This window comes from Polypterus senegalus, chromosome 10, assembly GCF_016835505.1.
Source record: "Polypterus senegalus isolate Bchr_013 chromosome 10, ASM1683550v1, whole genome shotgun sequence".
In the NCBI taxonomy this organism is placed as follows: Eukaryota; Metazoa; Chordata; class Cladistia; order Polypteriformes; family Polypteridae; genus Polypterus; species Polypterus senegalus.
In genome coordinates, this window is record NC_053163.1 from 4765305 (window position 1) to 4791921 (window position 26617).

At 45.9% G+C, this 26617-nt stretch overlaps 2 protein-coding genes across 2 annotated transcripts in view; both read right to left on the minus strand.

Annotated features, from left to right (window-relative positions):
- The window catches only part of LOC120536575 (integrin alpha-X-like), a 50433-nt gene extending 33948 nt beyond the window's left edge, over window positions 1–16485 (minus strand). The window contains exons 1-8 of the mRNA XM_039764964.1: window positions 16426–16485; window positions 11529–11640; window positions 11332–11426; window positions 9200–9264; window positions 5424–5544; window positions 5215–5345; window positions 613–758; window positions 380–527 (exon numbers count right to left, since the gene is read on the minus strand). Of these exons, the coding sequence (XP_039620898.1) occupies window positions 380–527; window positions 613–758; window positions 5215–5345; window positions 5424–5544; window positions 9200–9264; window positions 11332–11426; window positions 11529–11640; window positions 16426–16465 (858 nt within the window). The 5' untranslated portion in view covers window positions 16466–16485. The remainder of the gene's footprint in view (window positions 1–379; window positions 528–612; window positions 759–5214; window positions 5346–5423; window positions 5545–9199; window positions 9265–11331; window positions 11427–11528; window positions 11641–16425) is intronic.
- A 2243-nt stretch (window positions 16486–18728) lies between these two features.
- The window catches only part of LOC120536578 (integrin alpha-M-like), a 60358-nt gene continuing 52469 nt past the window's right edge, over window positions 18729–26617 (minus strand). The window contains exons 24-30 of the mRNA XM_039764967.1: window positions 25846–25924; window positions 25649–25750; window positions 25445–25525; window positions 22767–22880; window positions 20103–20210; window positions 18950–19060; window positions 18729–18823 (exon numbers count right to left, since the gene is read on the minus strand). Coding sequence (XP_039620901.1) covers window positions 18731–18823; window positions 18950–19060; window positions 20103–20210; window positions 22767–22880; window positions 25445–25525; window positions 25649–25750; window positions 25846–25924 — 688 coding nt within the window. The 3' untranslated portion in view covers window positions 18729–18730. The remainder of the gene's footprint in view (window positions 18824–18949; window positions 19061–20102; window positions 20211–22766; window positions 22881–25444; window positions 25526–25648; window positions 25751–25845; window positions 25925–26617) is intronic.

Below are 26617 nucleotides of genomic sequence, written 5' to 3' on the forward strand. Positions count from 1 at the left end.
CAAACTGGCTGCAGGACACTTTGAGTCCAGACTTTAGTGTCCTATGGAATAAGTCCAGACTTAACATAGCCTAACAGGGCCTAATGGACCGAATTACTTAGGAGACACCTGTTGCACTGTAGCGTCCAGATGAGGTCAGAGTCTCAAAACCGGTGGGACAATTGACCTTTGATATCCATATCAAGGTGACTTAATGGGACTAAAGTTAAAACTTAACTGAAGTAGCCAGTGGTGATTAGAGTCCAAACATCACATGGATTCCTAATTGAAGTGACCAATGTGTGTGAAATGTAATTCCTCTGAAACTGGAAAGCCTGACAGAAAATGAGGACTGGCGGTGTCATCTCTGATACCTGAATGGACACACACTCGGACATACCCCAATGGCATAGCGGATGATATTCTTAGCATCGGCTCTGCGGGTAACTTCTTCAAACTTCTTCTCTTGGGACTCTCCGTCTGTTATGGTAATGAGGATTTTGGTGGCATCGGTTCGTGATCCAGTACTGGGAGCAAATATATTGTCCCTGTGGAAGGAACAGGACAGTGTTTCAGAATGAATGCAGTGACACGGTGACATGGTTGGAGAACTGTCCAAGGTTCAATACGTACACAACATATCTCATTCCCGAGACTGTGTTGGTTCCTCTAGACATTTGGACAATGGCATTGATGAGGATATTGGGAGAGCTTGAAGACAAGTATTGCCTGAAGTTAAACTCAACTCTTGTGGAAGATGAGAACTGGACAACGGCGAACTGAAAAAAAAAAAACAAAAAAGGTGAAAATGAAGAGCAGCAGATGAATTCATCATCAAGGAGTGGCGTCGGGTTCTACCCGAGTGTTGCTAATAGTATCGATCGAGGAAATGATGTGGAATGCTGATGACATGGACAAGATAGGACGTCCACAGTGGATCGGGATGGTATTCTGTACAAAGGATGCTATAAAATGAAGATGTTTGGATGTACCTATGGCCTTTCTACCTCATCTCAAAGATGTGTATGTGTTAGTTGGATTGGCCACTGTGAATCGTTTTCATGTATTTATATTCTCTTTAAGTGTTTTTTTTTTGTTATTCATATTTTTATAACATTTCTGTTATATTTATTAATTCATTTTGATGTACAGCCTCTTTAAATGTTGGTCAATTCCTTGTCCTTTATGTGGTGGAGCCCCTGGAGGCGGGGCCAGCCCGGAGATCACTCTCCCTTTATTTTCAGGTGAGAAAGAAGGGCCCAGCATGTGGATCATTGAGTAGTTTTGTGAACATTGCATTTTCCTTTCTTGTGATTTCCAATAAGAATGTGGATCCCATTCCCGTGGATTAGTTTATCCGTGACTATAAAAGTGTAAGCCATTTTGTGACTCCCTCCGTTTACTCATTCCTAATCTCAGCTATTTGCAGTAAAAAGAAGAAAAAAAAAATTGAGAGGACTATCACATGTGAACGACACGTGAGACTGAGCAATAACAGGTCTGTCAAGCCCATAGACATGCAACACTGAATGGATCGATGCATGTCCACCCTTCGCCAACAGACACAATGGAGAGGCTTGCAATTGTTCCCCCAGAAAGAGGAATTCCCAGTAAGTGCGGTCATAAGCATTCACTGATTAAATCCCTGCCGCCTATCGCTACTACCAATTGGATGGTTTGGTTGGGGTCGCTCGGCGTCTAGAGGACAATTGAACGTGACAGTAGAGGAAGTAAAGGTCGCAGTAAGAACTCTGTAGTGAACCTTCAGATGGATCATTAAGAAGCCTTGAGGTGCAAGAGTGGAGTGCTGGTGTGTCTGTCTGCCCCTTGTATCCCACCGCCGGGCCCTAACCCTCTTTATCCCCATAAGGTTGATGCTTCAGTGTTCACAATTTCTGTTTCAATGAGGTTTTTCAGGAATGCCACCCTCATGGATAGCTGTTGTGAATTTTCCTGCCCGTCTCCTGAGGCTCCACCTACATAGTACATGGAATGGACAAATATTTAAAGAAACCGTAAATACACTGCTCAAAAAAATGAAAGGAGGACTTTTGAATTCGAGTATAGCATCAAGTCAATGACACTTGTGGGCTATCAAATACATCAATACGTGCCATTGCCAGAAGGTTTGCTGTGTGTCTCCCAGCACAGTCTCAAGGGCATGGTGGAGATTCCAGGAGACAGACAGGCAGTTCCTCTAGGAGAGCTGGACAGGGCCCCTCGTAGAAGGTCATTAACCCATCAGCAGGACCCACCACTATCTGCTCCATCGGGCAAGGATAACCAGGATGAGCACTGACAGAGCCAACAAAATGACCTTCAGCAGGCAGGTAGGTGGTGTGAATGTCTCTGACCAAACAATCTGAAACAGACTTCATGAGGGTGGCCTAAGGGCCCGATGTCCTCTAGTGGGGACCGTGGAGCTTGATTGGCATTTGCCATAGAATACCAGAATTGGCAGGTCCACCACTGGCGGGCGCCCTGTGCTTTTCATAGATGAGAGCAGGTTCACCCTGAGCACATGTGACAGACGTGAAAGGGTCTGGAGAAGCCATGGAGAACGTTATGCTGTCTGTAACATCGTTCAGCATGATCAGTTTGGTGGGGGGTCAGTGATGGTCTGGGTAGGGAGGCATATCTATGGATGGACACACAGACTTCTACAGGCTAGACAAAGGGTGGGCACCCTGACTGCCATTGGGTATCGGGGTGAAATCCTTGGACCCATTGTCAGATCCTGTGCTGGTTCCTCCTGGTGCATGACAATGCCCGACCTCATCTGGTGAGAGGATGAAGGAATTGATCCCATTGACTGAAACCACCAACCCACGCACACTCGCCTGACCTAAATCCAATAGAACACCTCTGGGTGGGACTTTATGTATGGGTCCATCCAACGCCTCAGAATGTCCAGGAGTTAAGTGATGCCTTGGTCCAGATCTTGGAGGAGATCCCCCAGGACACCATCTGTTGTCTCATTAGGATGTTGTCAGGCATGCATACAAGCACGTGGGGGCATACAAACTACTGAGTACGGTTTGGAGTTGCTGCAATGACATTTCGGCCAAATGGACTCGCCTGCCACATCATTTTGTTCCCTTTGATTTTCGGGGTGTCCCTCTGTTGGTTGATCATTTTCAATTCCATCCTTTTGTTCCTCACACATCACCATATCAGTCCAGATCAGTAGAGAGAGCCAGCAGGATTTTTTTTCCATTGACATCTGATGTGTTTTCAAAGTGCTCCTTTCATTTTTTTTGAGCAGTTTAAATATTAAATAATAAGCAAATATAATGAAATCTACATAAAATATGAAAAACAATAACTCAAAAATAAATAACAATATGCCAGAAAAATACAAGTGAGGAAAAACAACCTCTAGCTGTAACACAACATAGCGGAGCAAGTTTGGGTTTGATGTGTTTGTACCCGAGTGTGTCCCATGATGCACTTGGCTGTTTCCTGCATTGTGCCTAGGGAATCCAATCCATTACCGGGAGCCTGGGATTCCCGGACATTTCTGCTATAATTCCCGGGAATGGCCAAGCTTGCATATATAGCGTGTAAAAGTGTAAACATTGATCAAGAAATAACAGAGTTATAGTTGAAAACTGAAGACTTCATTGACGTCTGTCAGACAACAGCTTTGAACAGCAACTTGAAATTGCAATGCGTCAGTCTGTTGCATCCGCATTATCTGTGCCAAGAAACTTGCCATCACAAAATGATGAAAAGAAACTGGATGCATCAGTAAAAGCTGAAATGGCGGATTTTCAGAGCAATGGCAAGTGCGGGCGTTGTTTAGAAACAAGTGTATCAGTATCTGATGACTGTGTTGTCTACTTCAGTAAAGGCAAAGCGTGCTTTCTCAGCAGCTGGCGTACTCTGCACGAAGTCCTCTCTCGCCTGGACGACCGCACGCTGAACAAGTTATGCTTTCTATGCTCTTATTACCGCAACTAACTAGATCAGGGGTGCCCACAGTTTTTCGGCTTGAGAGCTACTTTTAAAATGACCAGGTCGAAATGATCTACCTACATTAAAAATGCTATATATATATATATATATATATATATATATATATATATATATATATATATATATACACATACAGTATATACATACACACTGAGTATACTTTATACATAAAATGTAGCCTATGTTGTCGTACCTTGCATAATTGAATAACCTTTATGGCACAATAACAATTCAATACATTTATGGTCACTACAGTATTTGGATTTAATAATCTTCATGTGAGAAAAGGCTGACTCACATAAATAAGTAGAGCCGAATAATGCAGTCGAGGGTCTTTTGAATTCAGCCGAGTGAAAAATGACAGCTGTATGATTAACTGCGATTTTAGTTCCCTCTCCTTTCTGTTTCTCGGATCGCTTTTCGGAAGGAAGTCAGTTTCATAGTTTTTATGAACAGTTCCAAAGTGCCTTTTCACATTTTCCTTCTTTGGAATAGCAATGATAGATTGACAGATCAGACAAACGACATTGTGAGAGAAAAAAATCTTCTTCTAATTCCACATCCAGCCCATACCCTCCATGAACAATTTTTTAAAAATCCCTTCTTTTGTCGATATAAATTGGAAGGCTAACTAGATCACAGCCGGAGTTTTGCAGTAGCTTGCGCGTTTGATCGTGTGTGCGAGATGACCAGTGTGTTAGAAGAAAAGAGATCTCAGACTGGCCGCCCGGTATGTCAATCAAGTGGCAAATACCATAGGGAGGATATATGATACACTAACGTTAAAAAAAAGATTTTTTTTTGAATGCAATGCGATCGACGCATTGGGCACCACTGAACTAGATACATGTACTTGTATGATGGCATGAACTGCTTGTAGATAAGGTTCGTCTTTTATTGGTGTCAACATATTGCAGTAGTTTTATTAAAAATAAGTGTTGGTCATTCTAAAACTGTTCACATGTGAGATGCCCGTGCACTGTGTCATCCCCGGGAGCCCGGGATTCCCAAATTCCCGGGAATGGATAAACCTGTCCGGGAATGGATTCCCTAGTTGTGCCTGATGTTTCTTCAATAAGCTCCCAGCCCCTGTGACCTGAACTAGATTAAGCCGGTTTGAAAGTGGATGATTGGTGTGTCTTAATAATCATAAAAAACAAAGTAAATAAAACCACTGGGGTCACTGCTCTGATGTTCTTTAAGATTACCCTGGAGAGACCTTCTACTCGATAAGAAGAAAGTGAAGGAGCTACTCACGTTGGTGTTCCTCCCCGAGAATTTATTGATGATCTGCATCATAAACACCTTCATGTTCTGAAAGTCGGGACCTAAAACGCTGCCTGATCCATCGATAAGAAATACAATGTCGATGCCTCTGACGGTGCATTCTGTGGAGAACAGAGAAGCGCACTTAGTGGCCTTCTATGTGTCCACGTCCGACACAAACCTGTCCTTCATGGACTCACCTTGGTACCCAGGGGTGATGTTCCTCGATGCCGTAGTCTGAAGCTCTCTGTCAAAGCGGTAGCAGACGCCATTCAGGTACATGTTTTTCCCACACAGGTGCTCATAGTGGGGCCCACAGCCCTGTAAAAACACACACAAGTAGCCGACTGATCGATTTGTTTCTGTTTAGTTCCAAGCTGTTTAATGACCACCTAGACTCGAGCGATATTCCAAAGCAGTGGAATCGAAGGCCATTCTTTTCCATATAAATGACAACCCTGAGATATTTACCAATGGATTCCCAATTTGCTTACTTTCCACTGCCTACAAACTCTTCACTTGGGCGACAGCAAACAATGGAGGCAAGCTTGGATGAGTAGCAACCACGGGAACACGTCAGGTTTGGTAGAGGATACTCAACTATGACCACCAAACTCAATCAGCTAATGGAGCGAGCAAGAGAAGTTCACATGCCTTTATGTCTCGTGTTCGTGGGTTACGAGAAAGCATTCAACAGCCTAGAATGAAATGCGATGGTCAACGCCTTGAGGAAACAAAGTCAAGTCAATGCGCGAGTCAATAAGCAAAGACTGCTCAACTGATATTACGTTGTTCTACCACCCAATCAACATCCCGATAAGCTGACGTGTTCACCAAGGCGACACAATTTCACCAAAGCTGTCTACAGAGGCTCTAGAAGAAATCTTCACCTGGGAAGACCGAGGCATCAACATCAATGGCAAGAAACTCGCCCGACTTCAGTTTTCTGATGGCATTGTGATTGCCACCCATAAAGTCGAGGATCCAAAATGGTGTCTACATGATCTTGAGGAAGCAAGTGAAGCAGTGGGCCTGGAGATCCGTTGAGATAAAATGACGTGCATGCGCAACCCCAGGGGCTGATGGGACTAAAGTCGTCAGTTCGTATATCTGCCTCGGTCAAGCGATTACTTCCACACACACGCTAGAGTGAACGATATCACGCCGATAGATGATTACTTTCAACCGCATAAAGCTAATTTTACAAGAGATCAAAATTGGCCAAAGCAAAAGCAAATACGTTCTACGCCGTAGTTTTACTATCGAGGAAATACGCCTGTGAGGTTTGTGTCATGGATTAGGCTGAGACAGAAGCCATATTGTGTACTGTTGTCAGGGTGGCGTCACCCGTTTCTAAGGGCGTGGTCTCTGGGGTCGTGACCTTGACTTGACCAGCAGATGGCCTAGCAGGTCAGCCTTTTGCTATGAGCTTTACCTGATCGGCAGATAAAAATCAATATTTTCATTTGGACTTATTGGCTGTTTACTCTTCTTCTTCTTGCCTTGCCTGGTCTTCCACTTATTGCCTGTTATTTGACTTTGATTTTTGCCTCTCGTCAGGGTTTCGGTTGCTTTGGTTTTGCCCACTTCTCTCAGTGTACTCAGGAAATTAGTAATCGGTTTTCCTGCCGGGCCAGGACAGTATGGAATTTATGCAAAATGGATGCAGAGAAGGTTCAACTCACACAGCATGCAATGAAGAGATGGATGATGAGAGGTCGTAATGAAAACAAGGAAATTCGGTGTATAACTGGCTTCAAGGACGTCATCATGATGGCATTAAAATAAAAGACCCTATGCCTGATGACAGCTAGACATGAAAAGTAGCGTTCTGGTGGTCCTGCAACTTCACATGGCCAAGCTGGTAAACCTCCAATGAGACGGCGAGACGGACTACGGAAAGACACCGGGCCCTAGCTGGAACATCAGAGCAAAGGGTTAGGGTTAGGGTTAGAATACCAGCAAGTGTTGCCCCACTTCTTCAGGCTGTGGAATGAGGACTGAAGTGTCGTTTCACAGAATCTCCACATCTTGTGTTACCCACAGAGCTAAGGATGCTGCGAAAAGTCTGAGAATCAATTTGAGGAAGAAAACAACCAGCTACACGGACTCCATGAGAGACGAGGTATTGTAGCGAGGAGGATCAGGAGAATACGACGTGGTCAACATGCAGAAACTTCAAAGCCAAAAGTCAGACAGCACTGCTAGCACATTCAAATCGAAAGCCAACAAAAATACGTAGCAAAAATGTTGAGAACCATAAACAAGATCGCACTTAAAATGTTTTAAGTGAATATCCGCAAACTCGGATCGGAATTGAATGTCAGTGGTAACCTTTAAAGTTGTTGCGCTACTGACGTCCGTCACCGTGACCCCCCAAGACCCCCAGCAACCCCCAGAGACTCACATCATTAACAACAGGCTCACAAAACAGTATCGTCCATATGCAAAGTAAAATGGATATGCAAATGGCATAAAAATCATTTCTAACATCTGAAATACGTCTTTGGGAATTTGAAATATCCATACTCAAAAAACACCAAATACAGTAGGTTGAAAGCTGAATTTTTAAACATAAGAGGCGGCATGGTGGCGCAGTGGTAGGAGACCCGTCTGGGTTCGCTTCCCTGGTCTTCCCTGTTTGGAGTCTGCATGTTCTCCCCGTGTCTGCGTGGGTTTCCTCCCACAGTCCAGACATGCAGGTTAGGTGCGTTGGCGATCTTAAATTGTCCCTAGTGTGTGCCCTGTGGTGGGCTGGCGCCCTGCCCGAGATTTGTTCCTACTTTGAGCCCTGTGATTTTCTCTAGCAGACCCCCATGACCCTGTATTAGGATATAGCGGACTGGAAAATGACTGACTGACTGAAGAGAGAGCAAATAAAAATTTTAAGTAAAATCACATCAAGACAAGGCCAGGAGCAGACAGGAGCTGGAATCGGTGGAGACCAAGCTACACCAGGAAACCGAAATATAAAGGGTAAGCCACGAGCCAAAGAAAGAAAGAAAGACGTCAAAAATCATACTTACTACGCTAATGTTAATTCATTGTTGCTGATCCACCGAGGAAAGCAAGTAAATTAAATTTGCGTCCTTGTTTATATCGCATTTACTCATGTACCAAGCGCCCTCGTGTAAGACGCGCACCCTAATTTTTACAAAGAAAATCGCGAAAAAAGTTTTGCCCCGTGTACGATGTGCGTAGTGTTTGTATAGGAGGCGTTTAGAGAGAGAGAGAGAGTGCTGTCAAGCGAGAGAGAGCGCGAGTGGGCGAGCGAGCCCAAGCAGAAGAAGTAAACATCACAGAATTACATTTCCTCGTGTATGACGCGCACCTGATTTTCTAATGCTAATTTTCGGGAAAAAAATGTGCGAGTGGTACACGAGTAAATACGGTATATTATGACGTGCGAGTTGCCGTCTTGCACCCCAAAACACGAAGCTGAGTCTCAGTACTTTAGCAAAACCAGCAGCCCGGTGGTTATTTATTGTAGCGTGATCTGCCGCTCTCCTAAACACAGACACAGCAGTCAGGCAGGGTCATGGCCAAGTTAATGGCCAAGTATAACACTCCTTGCATCACCAATCGACGACAGGCACTTATAGCGCCACTACGGTCGGCTCGGATTTGCTTCTGCAGTGAGTCATTACAGCATTGTGAGCCTGCGGTTGCCCCCTGCAGTGGATAAGGAGTCTTCCACAGATGTGGGATGCACCTCGGGGTGTCGTCCCGTTGAGGGAGTCCCAAAAGAGTTATAGAAACCTCACAAGTCAACTAGAAATAACGTTCTCGATATTTATTCTATAAACGGACTAATCCCTGATGATTCTAAACCCAAAATTAAATCCGGAACACAAGTAACAATGTATTTTATGACAATTGCAAAAAAAAAAAAAAATGTCTGTCTGTGTATTGCAAGATTCCACTGGCCGCCTGCCAGCGTAGGGTGCCCCCTACTGTTCGTTTGTCTGAGACTTACCACAAGCTGCTTTGAACTGCTGACGAGTGACATCCCCATGGCCCACCGTTCAGTCTGCTTAGTGCCTGTGGGGAAAGGTAAATGCTGTTCACTTAGCTGTCACGACACTTCGGATACAAATATTAAAGAAAAGCAAAATAACAAAGCGTTCCACCTGGTGGTCTCGGGTTTTCATTTTTACCAGTGACAGGGACACTAAACTAGAGCCTGGCTGAGAAAGGGAGTTCAGAATGAATGCCTTCATGGAGAGTCCTGTGTAGCCAGATGTGAGTGCCTCTCTCCCTACTGAGGTTGTGGATACCCACTGTGAAGTGACCCCTGATGAAAGCCCAGCCAGCAACACTGGAGTGCCCCCCAAATGAGGGCTGGGACTGCTAAACAGCTGGGCCACCTCCTTGCTGAGATGACTCTATGGATGGACCATCCCATGGTGGCGATGACTGGGGACCCTAAGTAGACAGACACTTGAAGTTCTGGGTGGGGTCACTCAGCCTTGTCCCCAGCTTGGACCTTCAGGACACTCTTTCAAGACCCTGGCCCAGCTGTGAAGACTGGACACTCGAGCTGAGCGGCAAAGACTGGACGATAGCCTGAGCTTATCGGACTTTCCATCCATCCATTATCCAACCCGCTATATCCTAACTACAGGGTCACGGGGGTCTGCTGGAGCCAATCCCAGCCTTACTGGGGTCTTTTGTTTTGTTTTTGGTAGTCGGGTTTCTGACTTTTGACTACGCCATAAATAAATTCTTCCATCTCCTGATCACATTTCCACTTGTGTCCTTCTGGACGGACCACCTTGCACTGGTCATTACAACAGCAGACTCTGGGGGCTGTGGGTGGGGAAGCCAGCACTAGCAATCCCATCATGATTTTGTGTCCTCTTATATCAAACATGGCTTACCAGCTCATGTTGTTCGACTCCCACATGTCCCTTATGCTTGTTTTCTGGGTGACTGCAAGTTTTTACTTTTGATCCTTCTAGTTTTTCATTTTTCTGCTCCGATTATTGATTGTGATTTTGTTTTTTGGATTACTTTCTTAATCCTACTTTTTAAGTGTGTCTGTTTGTGGCTTAGTTTATGTCTCTAACCAATGGGCCAGGGTTGTTTCCTCAGTTCCTCTCTCCATTAAGTGTAGGCTGGAAACCTGCATGGAGATTTAGTGCCGAGGCCTAGTCAAAGGGCTCCCATATTGTCCGGAGCTGACGTGATCTTCAGGAGACCACAACTGGAGTAGCAGGCCATATAAGTGGCTCCGTAGACATCGTGAATGGGCCACTTATATGGCCACTGTCAATAAGCACTCTATTCTGCATCTCCCCTGCTTCTGAGGCCTATCATGGAACCTGCCCATAGATTGGCTCACAAACTGGGGTATAGGTTGGTAGTTGGGTTGCCTCTTACCCTGGGTGAGCGTAGTGAGGAGGACCTGGCAGGCATAGACATGCTGGCTGAGTGGATGAGGCATCTGGGAGTGCCAAAAGACAGGAGTGGCGTAATGGAGGTGGTCACAGAAGAAGTGAGATGTTCAGGACCACACCAGCAGTCTGACATAAGGGATCCATTCCTGCATCCGTTGTGTCTTTAGTGTCAGGAGTGGGATACAACTAAGGACCCCAGGATGGATGACTGGTCTAGCTCTAATACTGGTGGACCCCTCAACCAGACTAAGGATGGCTTTTTTCACTTATTTAGTGCCCCAGGTGAGTGAAGCTCGTGTTACCCTCAAAGAGAAGAGGACAGTGTAGCCCCCCTGGGTTCAGACCAGACAGGGACACGCTCTTCAGGGGGCTGTGGACTGTCAGAGGCATCATTGAAGAAGCCAAAGCTCCTTTGTAAGGCCATACCAGTGGTCTGGCGTAAGGTCGCTGAATCCAGTCCTCCATCTTTCACACCACTTTGCGTACTTTTACTTATTTATTTATTAATTGCGTTGTATGTTTGTCAGATGTTCTGAGGAGCCATGCAAGTACAAGTGTCATTGTATTAGGTGCATGTGACATAAAACTTTGACTCGACTTGACTCAGGCCTTTGTTGTATAGAATATCTGTCACCTTCCAACATTTGGTGGACCTCCATGGACCCAAGCAGCAGATATTGAGACCTGCGAGACCCAAATGGCTCATTACCTGTAATTTCCAAGGCAGAACACTGCATGTTATTATAGCTGCACTGGTAGATTTTCCCATTCTTGTTGTCCTCCAGCGGGGAGCTGACCGCCACCCTACAGAGACATTAAGAAGTGGTGAGGACACCAACAGAGGAGGAAAGAGAGAACCACCGGACCACAAGCCGTCACTCCTCTCCTCCTGACAGATGCACTCACCACGTGCCACCCGAGTCCATCTGCAGAACTTGATGTCCAAACCACTCGGCTCCCGTCTGGAACATGTGGCTCTTCTCTGTTTCCAGGTTGAAAGTGTGTGAAGGCAGCCAGGCTGCAAAGAACAAGGGTAGGAAATGAAGACGTGGAGTACGGAGGGATGGGGAGGCGCATTTGAGCCGCACGAAGAGGCACAATTTACTGCTGTGTCATTAGAATATTAGAAGATTAGAACAATTTAGACGAGAAGAGGCCATTCAGCCCAACAGAGCTCGCCAGTCCTGTCCACTTGTTTCCTCCAAGAAAACATCAAGTCGAGTTTTGAAAGTCCTTAACGTCTTACTGTCCACCACACTAGTTGGTTGCTTATTCCAAGTGTCTCTCGTTCTTTGTGTAAAGAAAAACATCCTAATGTTTGTGCAAAATTTCCCCATCACAAGTTTCTAACTGTGTCCCCGTGTTCTTGATGAACTCATTTTAAAATACAAGTCTTGATCCACTGGACTAATTCCCTTCATAATTTTGAACACTTCAATCATGTCACCTCTTAATCTTCTTTTGCTTAAACTGTAAAGGCTCAGCTCTTTTAATCTTTCCTCATAACTCATCCCCTGTAGCCCTGAATCAGCCTAGTCGCTCTTCTCTGGACCTTCTCTAGCACTGCTATGTCCTTTTTGTAGCCTGCAGACCCAAACTGCCCACAGGACTCCAGATGAGGCCTCACCAGTGTGTTATAAATGTTGAGCAGAACCTCCTGTGACTTGTACTCCACACATCAAGGCGCTATATAACCTGACATTCTGTAAACCTTCTTAATGGCTTCTGAACACTGTTGTGAAGTTGATAGCTTGGAGTCCACTATGACTCCTAAATCCTTCTCATAAGGTATACTCTCGTTTTTCCGACCGCCCATTGTGTATTCAAACCTAATATTTTTACTTCCTATGTGTAATTCTTTGCATTTACTGACATTAAATTTCATCGTCCACAATTCTGCCCAAGATTGTATGCTATCCAAGTCCTTCTGTAATGATAACGGATTCCAAATTATCTGCTAATCCACCTATCTTGGTATCATCTGCAAACTTAACCAGCTTGTTACTTATATTCCTATCTAAATCATTTATATATATTAAAAATAGCAGCGGCCCTAACACTGACCCCTGCTGGTCACCACTCTTAACATCGGCCAGCAGTTAGAATTGCTAGCCAAGCATTGGATTAGATAGCCAAAGACAACTGGAGGCTTGTATAGTCAGCTTAAACACAGGTTAGGGTATTTCTGTCCTCTGTCAGCACAAAATCTTCTTTCCTTATTGGGAGAATGAGAACCGGCATGTAAGCACTATGATAGTTCTGTATTTTGTGGAGGAGGAATTCAGCCCTTGTTTGGAGACAGAGAAGACCAGCAAATGAAGAAGAACAGTATAATAGGCTTAGACAGCAGCCAGACCCTTCGAGGCTGTGTCAACAAAGTTCGAAAAACCTCCCAGCGTGGGGACGAAAAATGGCAGGCTGCGTTGATCCAGATTCCCACCTGGATAAAAAGTCTGTACATTTGCCTCCCGTCTGTCACCGCGTTAAACGTCAGTAAATGTAAGCTAAAAGATATTTTTTCTCATGTGATTCTTGTACCGCCGTAATCACGATGGGAGGGATATCGCCTTTTCTGGTATATTACGATATTATTTAGTTATTTAATATGCCACAATTTCAAAAGAACACATTTCCAAGAGAGCTAATGCCTCTTCAGGAAACAATATCTAAATTAAATGGTACATCCCTGCTAAACGGTAAACAAGCAATTAAACATTAAATGTCCACTTACAATAAATTACAAATATCCAACTTAGATGGTAAATGTCTCTAATAAAATAGTAAATATTCAGCTTAAATGTTATACTTCCCTGACCAACTGTAAATATCCCATTCAAATTATTAATTTCCCTACTTAAATGTTAAAATGTCCCACTTAAATTGCAGAAATCCCACTTAGATGGTAAATTCCCCCAATACATAGTAAACATCCAATTTAAATGTCACTGCTAAATGGTAACTACATGAATTAAATGGTCAACAGTAAATATCCAATATGAATATTAAATGTGAAACTGGAATTGCAAATATCTAACTTGGATGGCAAATGTCCCTAATAAACTAGTAAATATTCAATTTATATGTTAGATATCTCTGCTAAACTGTAAATATCTGATTTAAATGGCAAATGTCCCTGAGAAATACCAAAGTATCCAACTTAATTTGTAAAATATCCACTAAATGGTAAATTGCCAACACAGATGGTAAAATGGCCCCAATAATCTAGTAAATATTCAGTTTAAATGTTAAATATCCTGGCTAACTAGTAAATATATCTTGTTTAAATGGTAGATGTCCATGATAAATGGTAAATGTCCTACCCAGATTGTTCATATCTACCGTAAATGTCAAACTTAAACATCAAATCTCCACCTTAAATGTTAAACAAATTAACATTGCACATTTAATATTTAAGATGGCTATTTACCATTTAAGGTGCACATTTATCCATTCAGTTTGACATTTACCACTTAAGTCGGATGTTAGCTAAATAAGCGGAGGATTACACGTTGAGGTTGCATTGTTGTCATTTAAATAAGGGATCTGACATTTTGCACAACAAAAAAATAGACAAACAATTTTCATCCTCTAAATGTACATAAAAACAAGGACACCATTTTACAAACCACAACCCATAAGAGATGGCCAGCAGAGGGCGCTGCTCACTCACAGACAAGGCTGCGCTCCTGTTGGCATTTGGAAACAGTGGGAGAAGGGCGGGGCCTAACTGAAGCACCAATCCAGCTTTAGGGCCAGCAGGAGAGCACACACTTGGCATTGTGCCCCCAAACAGGCGGCATTCACGCAATCATATCTCTTTTCTAGATATTTCCTGCTTCTAAATGATCAACGTTATTTTAGCTTTGGGTCTCCTACTCTCCAGGGGTCAGCGTGAGATGCTCCTTCAGTGGTCACCTTCCAATTTCACTTTTAAACTCAATTTTCGGCCGTACAGGATTTGAACATTCTGGCCAATCCTCAGAAGAAAACAAATCGCTCAAGAGTCTGCCGGGGAGACGGCAGCAGACTAATTCAAATAAATGGTGTTGAGCAATCGGCCTTTTCACTTGAAATTCTCCTCTACTTTAGTTTTGTTAAAGCGCCCCCTGATGGTCTACTTTGACTATTAAACAAAGACTGATTGATTGATTTGTATTTTGATGAGTGTTCTCTGGGTCAGTAGTCATTTCTGTGTGTGTGTATGTGTGTGGGAACTAATTAGTTAGTCGAGTTTCGCCACTTTAGGAAGACATTTACGTTGTCACCTTGGCAACACCAGGGCAAAAGGCCAGAGGGAAGCTGTGGTTAACCCACCCCAGACATTGCTCAATTCCATCACAAAAAGGGAAGAAGAAAAGGGCACTGAAGAGCTCCTTTACAAGACCTTTAATTTTATAGCGCCCTGCAGCAATGAAGTACATCACAAGGCATTTTACAAGCTGTGGAGGGTACAAATTCAAACATGATGCACCCTGACCAGAAAGAAATTGACCAGCAGAGATTTTTTTTAACAGTCCCAAGGAGGGATGAGCACAGGGAGCATTCCAAAGGAAGGGTATGATCTTTGTAGGCTGCTTGAGTGGGACATTAAATGTCTGAGGATTTCAGATCCTGTGACAGCAGGGGGCTGCCACTCATGCATCAAACCCCAACCAGCCTCCTGCCGCACTGACGTCAGGCCCCACCCACTCCGATGCCACTCTGACATTAAGCCGCACCTACTCTGTTGCCATGCTGACATCAGGCCCCACCCACTCTGCTGCCACTCTGATTTCAGGCCTCACCCACTCTGACATCAGTCCACACCAACTCTGCTGCCACTCTGTTTTTAGGCCCCACCCACTCTGCTGCAACTCTGACATCAGGCCCCACCCACTCTGCTGCTACTCTGACTTCAGGCCCCACCCACTCTGACATTAAGCCGCACCTGCTCTGTTGCGATACTGACATCAGGCCCCACCCACTCTCCTGCCACTCAGACATCACAGGCTCCACCCACTCTGAGAGCAGGCCCCATCCACTCTGCTGCCACTCTGACATCAGGCCCCACCCACTCTGCTGCCACTCTGACTTCAGGCCCCCTCCCAGTCTGTGAAGCACTCAAGACAGTGAAGGGCTTTCTGTTCTCTGTTACTGGTAGGACCCCCCCCACCCACATTTCGTACAGTAATCTGTGGGGCTGCAGGGGGATAGGAGCAGATCACTTCTCCCCATTTTCCAGTAGATCACAATGCTCCACCTCTTTTGTGCCCATCCATTTACTAGCTAAGGTGGACATCATATACCTTACAAGAATAAAATAAAAACATATTAAAGTCCACAAACGTGAAGTTTGATACTCCTGGGCAGGACTCTGGGGGTCTCATGATTTGGGGGATTGACAGGAAGAGTTAATGATGAGCAGATTACAGTAACATCTTGAGAGCAGTTTGCACACACGATCAGGATGCAAATAGCAGGGGCGTATCTGCAGTAAGGAAGAGTCATAAGCGATGGGCAGTGGAGGACGCAGTGAGCTTTCATCCCCCCTTCTCAAGGCCCACCAATTCTAACATTGCTAACCTCACGCAGGACTCAAAGTCCAGACACCTACAGCCAAGAAAACAGCCTGTAAGCCAGGAGACCAAGTGGGAAGATCAATGGATAAGAGGCCACACATGGCGCCATCTCCTCATCAAGAGGACCAGTCAGTCACCCCAAAGTACCCCATCAGTTAGCAAAATCAAAATTAAAAAAATAACAAAATGACCCACCCAGCAGGGGGCGCTACCTGCAACTGCAGATCCAAATGACAAATTCTTACCTGCAGAAAACGAGGCCAGCAGGAGGAGGACGGACTTCATGTTCCCTGAGGCTATGATGGCTGAGGGCGCAGGCTGAGGGGGCTTTTAAGACAGCAGGGTGTGGTAGGGTGATGGGAGTGGAGGAAGTTAAGAAGGGCGTTCTGTCGAGATGATAAGCGCAGATGAGTCAGGTCGAGTAACTCAGCCTCTCTCGTCTGATAATCAGCCTCAATGTGTTGTCTGTCTGTCCATCCGCTTTCTCTCCAGCTTGCGTTTCGTATGCGTTGATCAAAATCTCAGAGGGCCGCCGTGGCTGCAGGTTTTCATTCTCACCCTTTTTTGAATTCGCTAATTAACTTCTTTTGAATTAGTTTTAATTGAATTTTTTTTTTTTTTGCTCCCCTGAATTTCTTCTTCTTCGTTCCTCTCAGTTGCTTCATGTCTTTCCTTGGATAGAAATGAAATGTGAAGTGAGAAGACCAACTAAGTCAGGGCCTCAAACTCCAACCACTTTCACTCCAACCAGCTGCTTAATGAGGTTCCGACTCTTGTTGTTCATTAAACTCGTTCTTTAATTCCATAGCTTGTTGTGAAATAGCAGACATGTCCGAATTTGGGGGGTTTCTCTTTTCTTAGAGCACACTGGTCAAATGTTTTGTGGACCTGAGATGATCAGCATTCCTGCGACCGTCACCTTTCTTTATTTTCAGATATTGTTTGATGGACACCAGTTGTTTTGGCTCATTTTGTATCTCAGCACTAGCTGAAATACCCAGCATTGCCCGGGAAGAGAATAAAGTGTTTTGTTTTTTTTTTAAATGTTTGAGAAAAATAGAAGAAAAAAACACAACTTTAAACAATGAAGACTCACTAATATCCGTGTTGTATGTATGTTATCATCCAATTGACGCTCGGAACCGGCCAACTCTATTTAATTTGAAAAGCAACAGGCGGGCGCGGTGGTGGCACTCAAACATGAAGAATGCTGGCAGTCACCTCCAGTTCGCCCCCTGGTGGTCGTTCCGAATGTCAACTGGATGATAATATGCCTACAAGACGGCAAGGTCAGCCCCCATCCTTCTTCAGAAGGGGGTGGGTTACGGTTGATTTCACCCTACGGTATGAGAAAACGTGTAGTAAGTTTCATGAAAATCGCTCCAGCCGTTCGGACGTGATGCCGGAACATACATAACACACTTTGACTTTTATATAGAGTTTGTTTGGCTGCTAATTAAGGAAAATCAATCAAGGGGTCTGAGTTTCCAAGAACAAGTCAGATAAAATGAATTCATCCATCTATCCATTTTCCAGCCCGCTGAATCCGAACACAGGGTCACGGGGGTCTGCTGGAGCCAATCCCAGCCAACACCCAATCCCAGACTGGGTGCCAACCCACTGCAGGACAATTTAGAATCGCCAATCCACCTAACCTGCATGACTTTGGACTGTGGGAGGAAACCCACGCAGACACGGGGAGAAGATGGAAACTCTACACAGGGAGGACCTGGGAAGTGAACCCAGACGGGTCTCCTTACTGCGAGGCAGCAGCGCTACCACTGCACCACCGTGCCACCCTAAAATGAATTCAGAAGAAGTTAATTAGAAGCAAAAACAGGTCACTCATTAAGAAAAGGGTGCGAATGAAAAGCTGCAGCCATTGCGGCCCACCAGGACCGGAGTTGGGGACCCCTGATCTAAATGAATTTGAATTGCGTTTGGAATGTGATGGTGCTGTAAAAGGCACTATATGAAATGCTGACACACGTGATCTGACACGACTCACCGACACGTGTGCATACATGCAGGGTGGCAGTCATGCCAACACACACGTGTGCCAACAGGGGTTCACGCTCAAGCACACTCAAATTTAAAAAAAATCAAGACCCCGAAGCTTCAAAGCCATTTCATGTCGAATGGTTGTTTTATTTAATTTATTTCCTTTTCTATTTACAACATACAGTATAGCAAGGGATGATTTTGTCATCTCGGAGAGTGAGATTCGTGTGCGCACACACACAGCGTTGCAATGCCCAAAGCTTCGTCCTCACATCCTCACTCCATAGGCCATCCCTTCTGTGATGAACTGCATCATTTGGTCACATCTCCTGCAGAAGAAGATTCCCGGCAGCATATCCCATGAGCAGTGATTAAGCGATGGCTTGGGTTGGGTGGAGTATTTATATGCAGACGGACCCCCGGCTGGCTTGACTATACCAGCAGCAGAATGGCTGCACAAGCTCATTCAAATCTCAGTGAGCTAGCTGGCACCAACTTAGAGTAACCCTTGAGTGACCAGCAGAACCAGGCAAAGGCATTAAGGGGATCTTAGGCAGAGTCTTCTTTGGGGCTTTCTGTGGCATCACAGGGGTCCTCGGCCTCGTTTATCATGTCTTTGTACTGCCGTTTAAAGAAGCCAGCCTGAAAAACAAAATAAGGAGGAGGAGTCAGTAAAGTGCCCGCTTGCTTTGCCACCCTCTATGCCAAGGGCTGCTGCTGCTCCAGACCTATAAATGAAGTATAGTAAAGAAGAGGGTGGGGTCTCACCTTGTAGAGTGCGCCAGTTATGAGAGCCAATAGGAGGAGCCCCCCAGCTGTGCTCCCCAACACTATTGGCAGGTAGTTGAATGGCTCATAGAGCTGAATTTCAGTGACAACCTGCAAACAAACCAAGGAACATCTCAAATTATCTTCTGCAATCACCGTAAGTGTACAGTTCGAAGGCTGACGGGGTGGATGGTGAGCCACAAGAAACCCGTCATGGAAGGACACCTGGGAGCAGTCTGAAGAAATGGCCATCCGCACCCTAATGCGGCACCCGCCAGCTCGCCTCGGGCTCTGGAACGGCCTAAACGTGCGGACTGGAAAGCAGGAGATGTAAACGTGTCCAGAAATAATAAATAGTGAGAGTCGAAACCAGGAAAACCAACTCGTTGTCGTCAAAGTCAGAAGAGTGCAGCAAATGTTAGAGAATCAAAGAGGAGAGAAAGCCACAAGTTAAGAAAGCACAAGTCTTTTTTAAAAAAATCCACGATCTTGGACAAGGAGGATAAAGCAACCTGGGCTTAGAACACGTCTTTCAGGATTCCGGATTCATTTTATTACGATTTTCAAGCCTTTGAACGTTAAGAAGTACAAAGTAGGACCATAGACACATGTGGTGTGAGGTACAGCAGCCATACCACCTCCACTTCAGTACACGTCATCCACCTAAAGCTACGTATGTGTGGGCCTGGCCAGCCCTTGGATGGGAGAACAGCTAGAAAAAGCTTGGTTTGCTGCTGGACGAGGCCAGCAGGGGGCACTTACCCTGTGGTCTGAGTGTGGATCCCACCGACAGGGACACTGCATTGTAAACATGGCGCCGTCCTTCAGAGGAGACGTAAAAAACGAAATCCCGACTCTCTGTGGTCATGAAAGATCTCTGGGCATCCTTCGTAAAGGGCAGGGTGTATCCCGATCCCACCATGACCTGGTCATCCTGACCCCCCAAATCATCCCCGGCCTCTAATTGGCTAACTATCTCACCACATCACCACCTAACAGGTCATGGTGAGTGTCACGTCATCCAGGTGGGTGCTACACATTAGTGGTAGGTGAAGCGGCTCTCCGCTCACTATGAAAAGCGCTATATCAATGAAAATAATATTCAAGGGGCCGATAAATTATGGGACGGAGGGTCTCTTCGGTGACGACATACCTGGCTTTGGATGTAGCGGTTGCGGCCGGTGGTGAACAGGTGAATATACTGGTCCTCATTGAAGCTCAGCTCCGCACTGCTGTGAAGATTCAGCTTTCGTTGCTTCGTCTAAAGACAGGAAGGCAGAAGGAGAACCTGAGGTGCAGTAAGCAACGTTTATAAGACACACAAGACGTTACCAAACAGTCTGAGACGTGCGGTTAGGTCCCTCAAATGAGGAAAAGAAAAACGAGATGGCCGGGGGCACAGACGGGGTAGGGGTGTGAATATGCGCCATGTCTAGTGGAGGTGTTGGGCGAAACTCACGCCAGTGTAAGGGCTGTCAGAAGTGGGTGAATAAAAGGTGTAGTGGTGGGCATCATTTGTTTGTAGAAAGTGTGTGAGGGGAGCGTAGGATGACGATGATGATGATGATGATGATGATGTTGTGAGCTTTGTCACACATGCGTGTCTGAAGATCTCCCTCTCCAAGCTCCTGCCCGGTTTGTAGTACCACCCAGGGCTGAGAGGGGGCGCTGCTGCTAATAGGCTGGTCCTGCTCTTCCTCCACAGCCCCAAAGAAAATGCCCAGTGAGGGCAACTGACTCCGCCTCTTAAGGTCTGGTGGCCCACTCCATTAGAACTCTTTAGACGAGAAGAGGCCATTCAGCCCAACAAAGCTCGCCAGTCCTGTCCACTTATTTCTTCCAAGAAAACATCAAGTCGAGTTTTGAAAGTTCCTAACGTCTTACTGTCTACCACACTACTTGGTCGCTTATTCCAAGTGTCTATCGTTCTTTGTGTAAAGAAAAACTTCCTAATGTTTGGGCAAAATTAACCCTTAAGTTTCCAACGGTGTCCCCGTGTTCTTGATGAACTCATTTTAAAGTCACCGTCTCGATCCACTGCACTAATTCCCTTCATAATTTTGCACACTTCAGTCAGGTCTCCTCTTCATCTCCTGTAAAGGCTCAGCTCTTTTAATCTTCCCTCATAACTCATCCCCTGTAGCCCTGGAGTCAGCCGAGTCGCTCTTCTCTGGATCTTCTCTAGTGCTACTATGTCAGTTTTGTATTCTGGAGACCCAAACTGCACACAGGACTCCAGATGAGGCCTCACCAGTGTGTTATAAAGCCTGAGCAGAACCTCCTGTGACTTGCACTCCATATGTCAAGGCGCTATATAACCTGACAGTCTGTTAGCCTTCTTAATGGCTTCTGTCTGGAAGTCAATAGCTTAGAGTCCACTATGACTCCTAAATCCTTCTCATAAGGTGGACTCTCGATTTTCAGACCCCCGTTGTGTATTCAGACCTCACATTTTGACTTCCTATGTGTGATTCTTTACATTTACTGACATTAAATTTCATTGTCCACAAATCTGCCCAACCTGTCTGCTGTCCAAGTCCTTCTGTAATGATATAACAGATTCAAAATTATCTGCTAATCCACCTATCTTGGTATCATCTGCAAACTTAACCAGCTTGTTCCTTATATTCCTATCTAAATCATTTATAGATATTAAAAATAGCCGCTGCTGGTCACCACTCTTAACATCGGCCAGTTCTGAGGAGGTTCCTCGCACCCTCACCCTCACCCTCACCCTCCATAGGTCATTCCTTCCATGATGATGATGACATTTGGTCACATCTTCTGCAGAAGAAGATTCCGGACAGCATATCCCATGTGCAGTGATGAAGCGATGGTGGGGGGGGTGGAGTATTTATATGCAGACGGACCCCCAGCTGGCTTGACGATACCGGCAGCAGAAAATGCAGCAAAGAAAACACCCGGTGAGGGCAACTGACTCCGCCCCTTAAGGTCCTGTGGCTTTAAAATGGACGGCTGTCTGAATTTGAGGCGACTCTGACCAAGGAGATGAACCCGAGCGAGAGCCCCCTTAGGCGTCACTGGCAGAAGCCCAACCATCAAGGCCACTTTGCTACATGTCAGCTGTGTCACGCCATCATACATCTGGATGGGTTTTTGTTTAAAAGAATAAGAAGTGACTAAGCGGGGAGAGGGCCGTGTTGGCACCCCAGACTGCTGTTTGTTTCTCGCCCCCTTCTTCCCTCGACCACCACAGCATACATTTAGAGATCAGCGGCTGAGAAAGTAGGGAAGCTCTGCTACGGAGGTGACATGTCAAACGTGGACAGAGGTGCAGGCGAGGGGACGTGGGGAGACCCTGTGCCGACTAGCAAAAGGGTCTCTCTGGAATGAAGGGAAGAGGAGTTGTATGTTATATGGGAGGGAGACACAGCTAAGAAGTGGTGGACGTGAAGAACAGGGACGCTAAAAGTCAGATGGACGTGCAGAGGGTCTGCCGAAGAGAAGGAGAAACAAATTGGTGGGGGGTTTCTTTACGTGTAGCAAAATACTGAGGATGATTGGGTGGAAAGAAGAAGGCCAAGAGGGAGGCAGAAGAGGATGTGCTTGAAAAAGGTGCTGGACAAATGAAACAAACAAAAAAAAAAGTGGGTACCACCACAAAGGACACCATACAGCTGCTGTGTGGGGGGAAACGATTTGGGGGGCAACAGGCTAACCTTGGTAAACCTGAAAAATGGCCACTAAACCAGCTAATTCAAGGCAATGAAAAATATCCGCCTGAAGCCAAGTGGACTGGTGCACATTCTGTCACATCCATCGTCCGGGTGGGGTGGGGGGGCTGCCTTAGCTTTACCTGGGTGATCCACTCCGCTGTGACGTTTCCCCTCAGCTTGAAGGTGACAGGCTTCCTTGTTTGCAGGTTCTTGAGGCTGCATGTGAGGACCTTGCAGAGCGCGAGGCTGCAGTTCTGTAAAAAAAACGGAGAAGAAGACAACGTGAAATTGGCCCGAATGTGTCGGTGGTCTTCAGGGTGAGAAATGTTTTGACGTCAACTTCTGTTTAAAACTCCACTTCAGTTTCTTTGGTTTCATGTTGACCGTTTGATCTTTTTTTTTTGACCAGTGGCACATTTCACAGCTTTGGCCTTCATTTCCTGGTCCTTGGGACCCTCGCTTCCTTTCTGGGTTTTTTTGTTTTTTTTGCCCTTTTAAGGTCGAACACAAAACAAAAGCTGAAATCTAAAATCTCATTTAAAGCTGTAGCTGCCTAAACACACTTGTTCTCTGACGAGCAGCACAAAAGTCGTTGTTCTGTCAAACTTTAAATACCCCAGTCCAAAAACACGAAAGCCTTGGATTAATACGATTTATTAAATTAAACTGTAAGGGCGCCGCAATTCAAATTAAGACCCAAACAAAAGCACACGCAGAAAATGTCAAACAAAAGATCTTTCAAGAAATGAAATCCAAGCCGCTTAATCTGAGCACCAAAGCAGAGGGGCAGAGGGTCAGGCACGAGGCTCTTCACGCAGTTTAACGTTTCTTTTCCTCCTCAATGAAAAATCTTTGTCGCTCTTTGTCTCATCCTTCACCTAGGACCAGCTTTGCCTTGATGAAGTGAGGTGAGATGAGATGAGGTGGCTCGGGCATCTGATCAGGATGCCTCCTGGATGCCTCCCTGGCGAGGTGTTCCGGGCACGTCCAACTGGGAGGAGGCCCCGGGGAAGACCCACGCTGGAGGGACTATGTCTCCTGGCTGGCCTGGGAACGCCTTGGGATTCTCCCGGAAGAGCTGGAAGAAGTGGCTGGGGAGAGGCAAGTCTGGGCCTCTCTGCTCAAGCTGCTGCCCCCGCGACCCGACCCTGGATAAGCGGAAGAGGATGGATGGATTGATGAAAAGTGCCTATTTAACTTGAAATTTGATGCCAACCGAAGCAAAGAATGCAAACTCTCAGCAGGAAAGCATGAACAGCACGTGAGCGAGAGGTTTGAGACGCGCTGAGCCCTTAAGTGAACGCGCAACTGCAATGTCAGGAGGCCCCGGGCCCCTCGGCTAAACATACTTAAAAAAAAAATTTAATAAAACTGAAATTAACAACAACACAATAATTAAAAAAATGTAATTAAATAAGGGTGGCACGGTGGCACAGTGGCACAGTGGTAGCGCTGCTTCCTCACAGTTAGGAGACCCGGGTTCACTTCCCGGTCCTCCCTGCATGGAGTCTGCATGTTCTCCCCGTGTCTGTATGGATTTCCTCCCACAGTCCAAAGACATGCAGGTTAGGTGTGTTGGAGATCCTCAATTGGCCCTAGTGTGTGCTTGGTGTGCGGGTGCGTGTGTGCCCTGTGGTGGGCTGGCGCCCTGCCTGGGGATTGTTTCCTGCCATGATCCCTGGGATTGGCTTCAGCAAACCCCTGTGACCCTGTGTTAGGTTATAACGGGTTGGGTAATGGATGGATGTAATTAAATGCCAAATCAAAACACAACCAAATCATGTTACCTGATGAACATCGCAGAATACTTTAAAAAGAATAACACAATAAATAGGAAACTAAGACCTGTTAAAGAGACTCAGTATTATCGTGTCATCCGTAATGACACGCCCACATACACCCCGATTGACCACACCCACAAGTGATGAGCAGCGTCATAGCAACCAGCCCTAAAGTGGTGTGAGTGGATGGCGTCACACTAAATAACAGAGTGTAGATCATGGGGGCCCGGACACAGACAGGCGTACACCGATAGTTCACCCAACACACGTTTATTATACATTCTATTATTTACAAAGATCCTAGCTGGCAACCCCCCAAGTAGACACATGGTCCAGTCCCACCCTCTGGAAATGACCCTTTATCTGCTGCAGTCAGGAGTTACGTGGGTGTCCCCTTGGCCTGGTCCAGCCATTCGGGTCCTCAACAATGAGGGTCCAGTGAGCCAGATTACCCTCGGGGAAACGTGCCATATGGCCGTAGTGCCATAACTGACGCCCCTTCACAATGCAGGTCATGTGACTCATTCGGGACTCCATGAGCAACACAAAGTCAAACCAGCAGGACCCAAGAATTCTCTGAAGAGACACACATGAAGGAGTCCAGTCTTCATCTCAGGTCACTGGATAGCATCCATGTCTTGCAAACAGGAAGCACCAGGACGCTAAAGACTTGGACCTTCATCCTTTTCCAGATATCAGGAGTGCCACACACCCCTTTCCAGTGACCACATGACACCCCCATGGTCTCCCAATCCATCTACTGACTTCATAGGAAGAGTCATCAGAGACATGAATGTCACTGCTGAGGTAAGTAAACCTCTCCACGAGGTCAACACTCTCTCCGCAGACAGACACACTGCTGATGACTGTGCCTAAGAGGTCATTAAAGGCCTGGCTCTTGGTTTTTATTCAGGACCCTCACAAGCCCAGACACTCAGACTCATCACTCAGTCTCTCTAGAGCCCCCATCAGAGCCTCCATTGACTCCGTAAAGATCACAGCATCATCAGCAAAGTCAAGACGCTGATAAAACTCACCACAATTGGCGTAGTCTTCAGGTTCTCAACGATGTCTGTACCACTGGGGGAAGGTTCCTCTGTGGTATTGCACACAAAGCCCTAAAGGATGAGAATCGAGAATTCTGTCATCATGCGGACACCGACTACAGTCACAGACAGTCCGGGTCCATCTTCTGCTGTGCACAACAACTCTGCTCAATTCGAGAAACAAGAGAGATCTACCTCCGAAAATTCAAGGTTCTTCCAGATGTCCTTTTCTCCCAGCTTAACTGGAATCTTCACCGTCAAGGTGACAGGGAGGAGCCTTTTGCCCAAATTGGCCACCTGCACAGCCAAGAAGAAATGGCCAAAGAATCATAGGTGTGCGACAGACGGCTGCAATTTACCCACCTTTGTGGTCCCCCGGGCGGCAACTCTACCTCATAGTGATGCTCCACCACCCGCTGTACACCTTCCTTTCCCACTGAGAAGTTGATGTACTTTGTGGACTCTTCAACCCTTGGAGGACACACAGAAGTGGAATAAATTGTCAAGATAAGATCAGAGTTGGCATGACACAAAACCTCTATTGAGACATCTTTGTAACGTGAGAGATGCCACCTCAGAGCAGGTCCACACACCAAAATCTTCTAATGGCAATTAAAATTCATCCCATCAGTGCCAACGTGATAAAAGGTGTCAATTCTCAGATGCCCCTACACAGTCTATAACAATGTCCAGTGCCATTTATACCTTAGGCATATTGGAAATTGTGCCATTTAAGGACAGGTCTCTCTCGCATTTTTGAAAATTATTTTACCCTCAGCATCTTCCTGGAAGTTTGGGTAATTGGCGAGGATTTCTCATGGCAGCCTACCGTCCCAACCTCAACCCTACTGTCTCAAAGAAACACTGGACACTCCAAACCTGAACACAGTGGGACCTGCTGTTAGAGATGAGTAACCAAAGACCCTTTGTTGGTAACTGGCATATAACCAAAAGGTGTGCCAGCCTCCATGGGTCTCAGGGACCCCTGTGTGTTGTTTATGCCAAAGCAAGAGAGTCCCTGTGTGGAGAACTGAAGAGTGACTGGCAGCGTGGGTATCACTTGTAATCAGCATTTACATGGTTAGGGTCTGTGAGTACATGTTAAGCTTAGGGTGTGTGAGCAGACCCACCCAAAATAAACTCGGTGATCCCCACTGACCACAT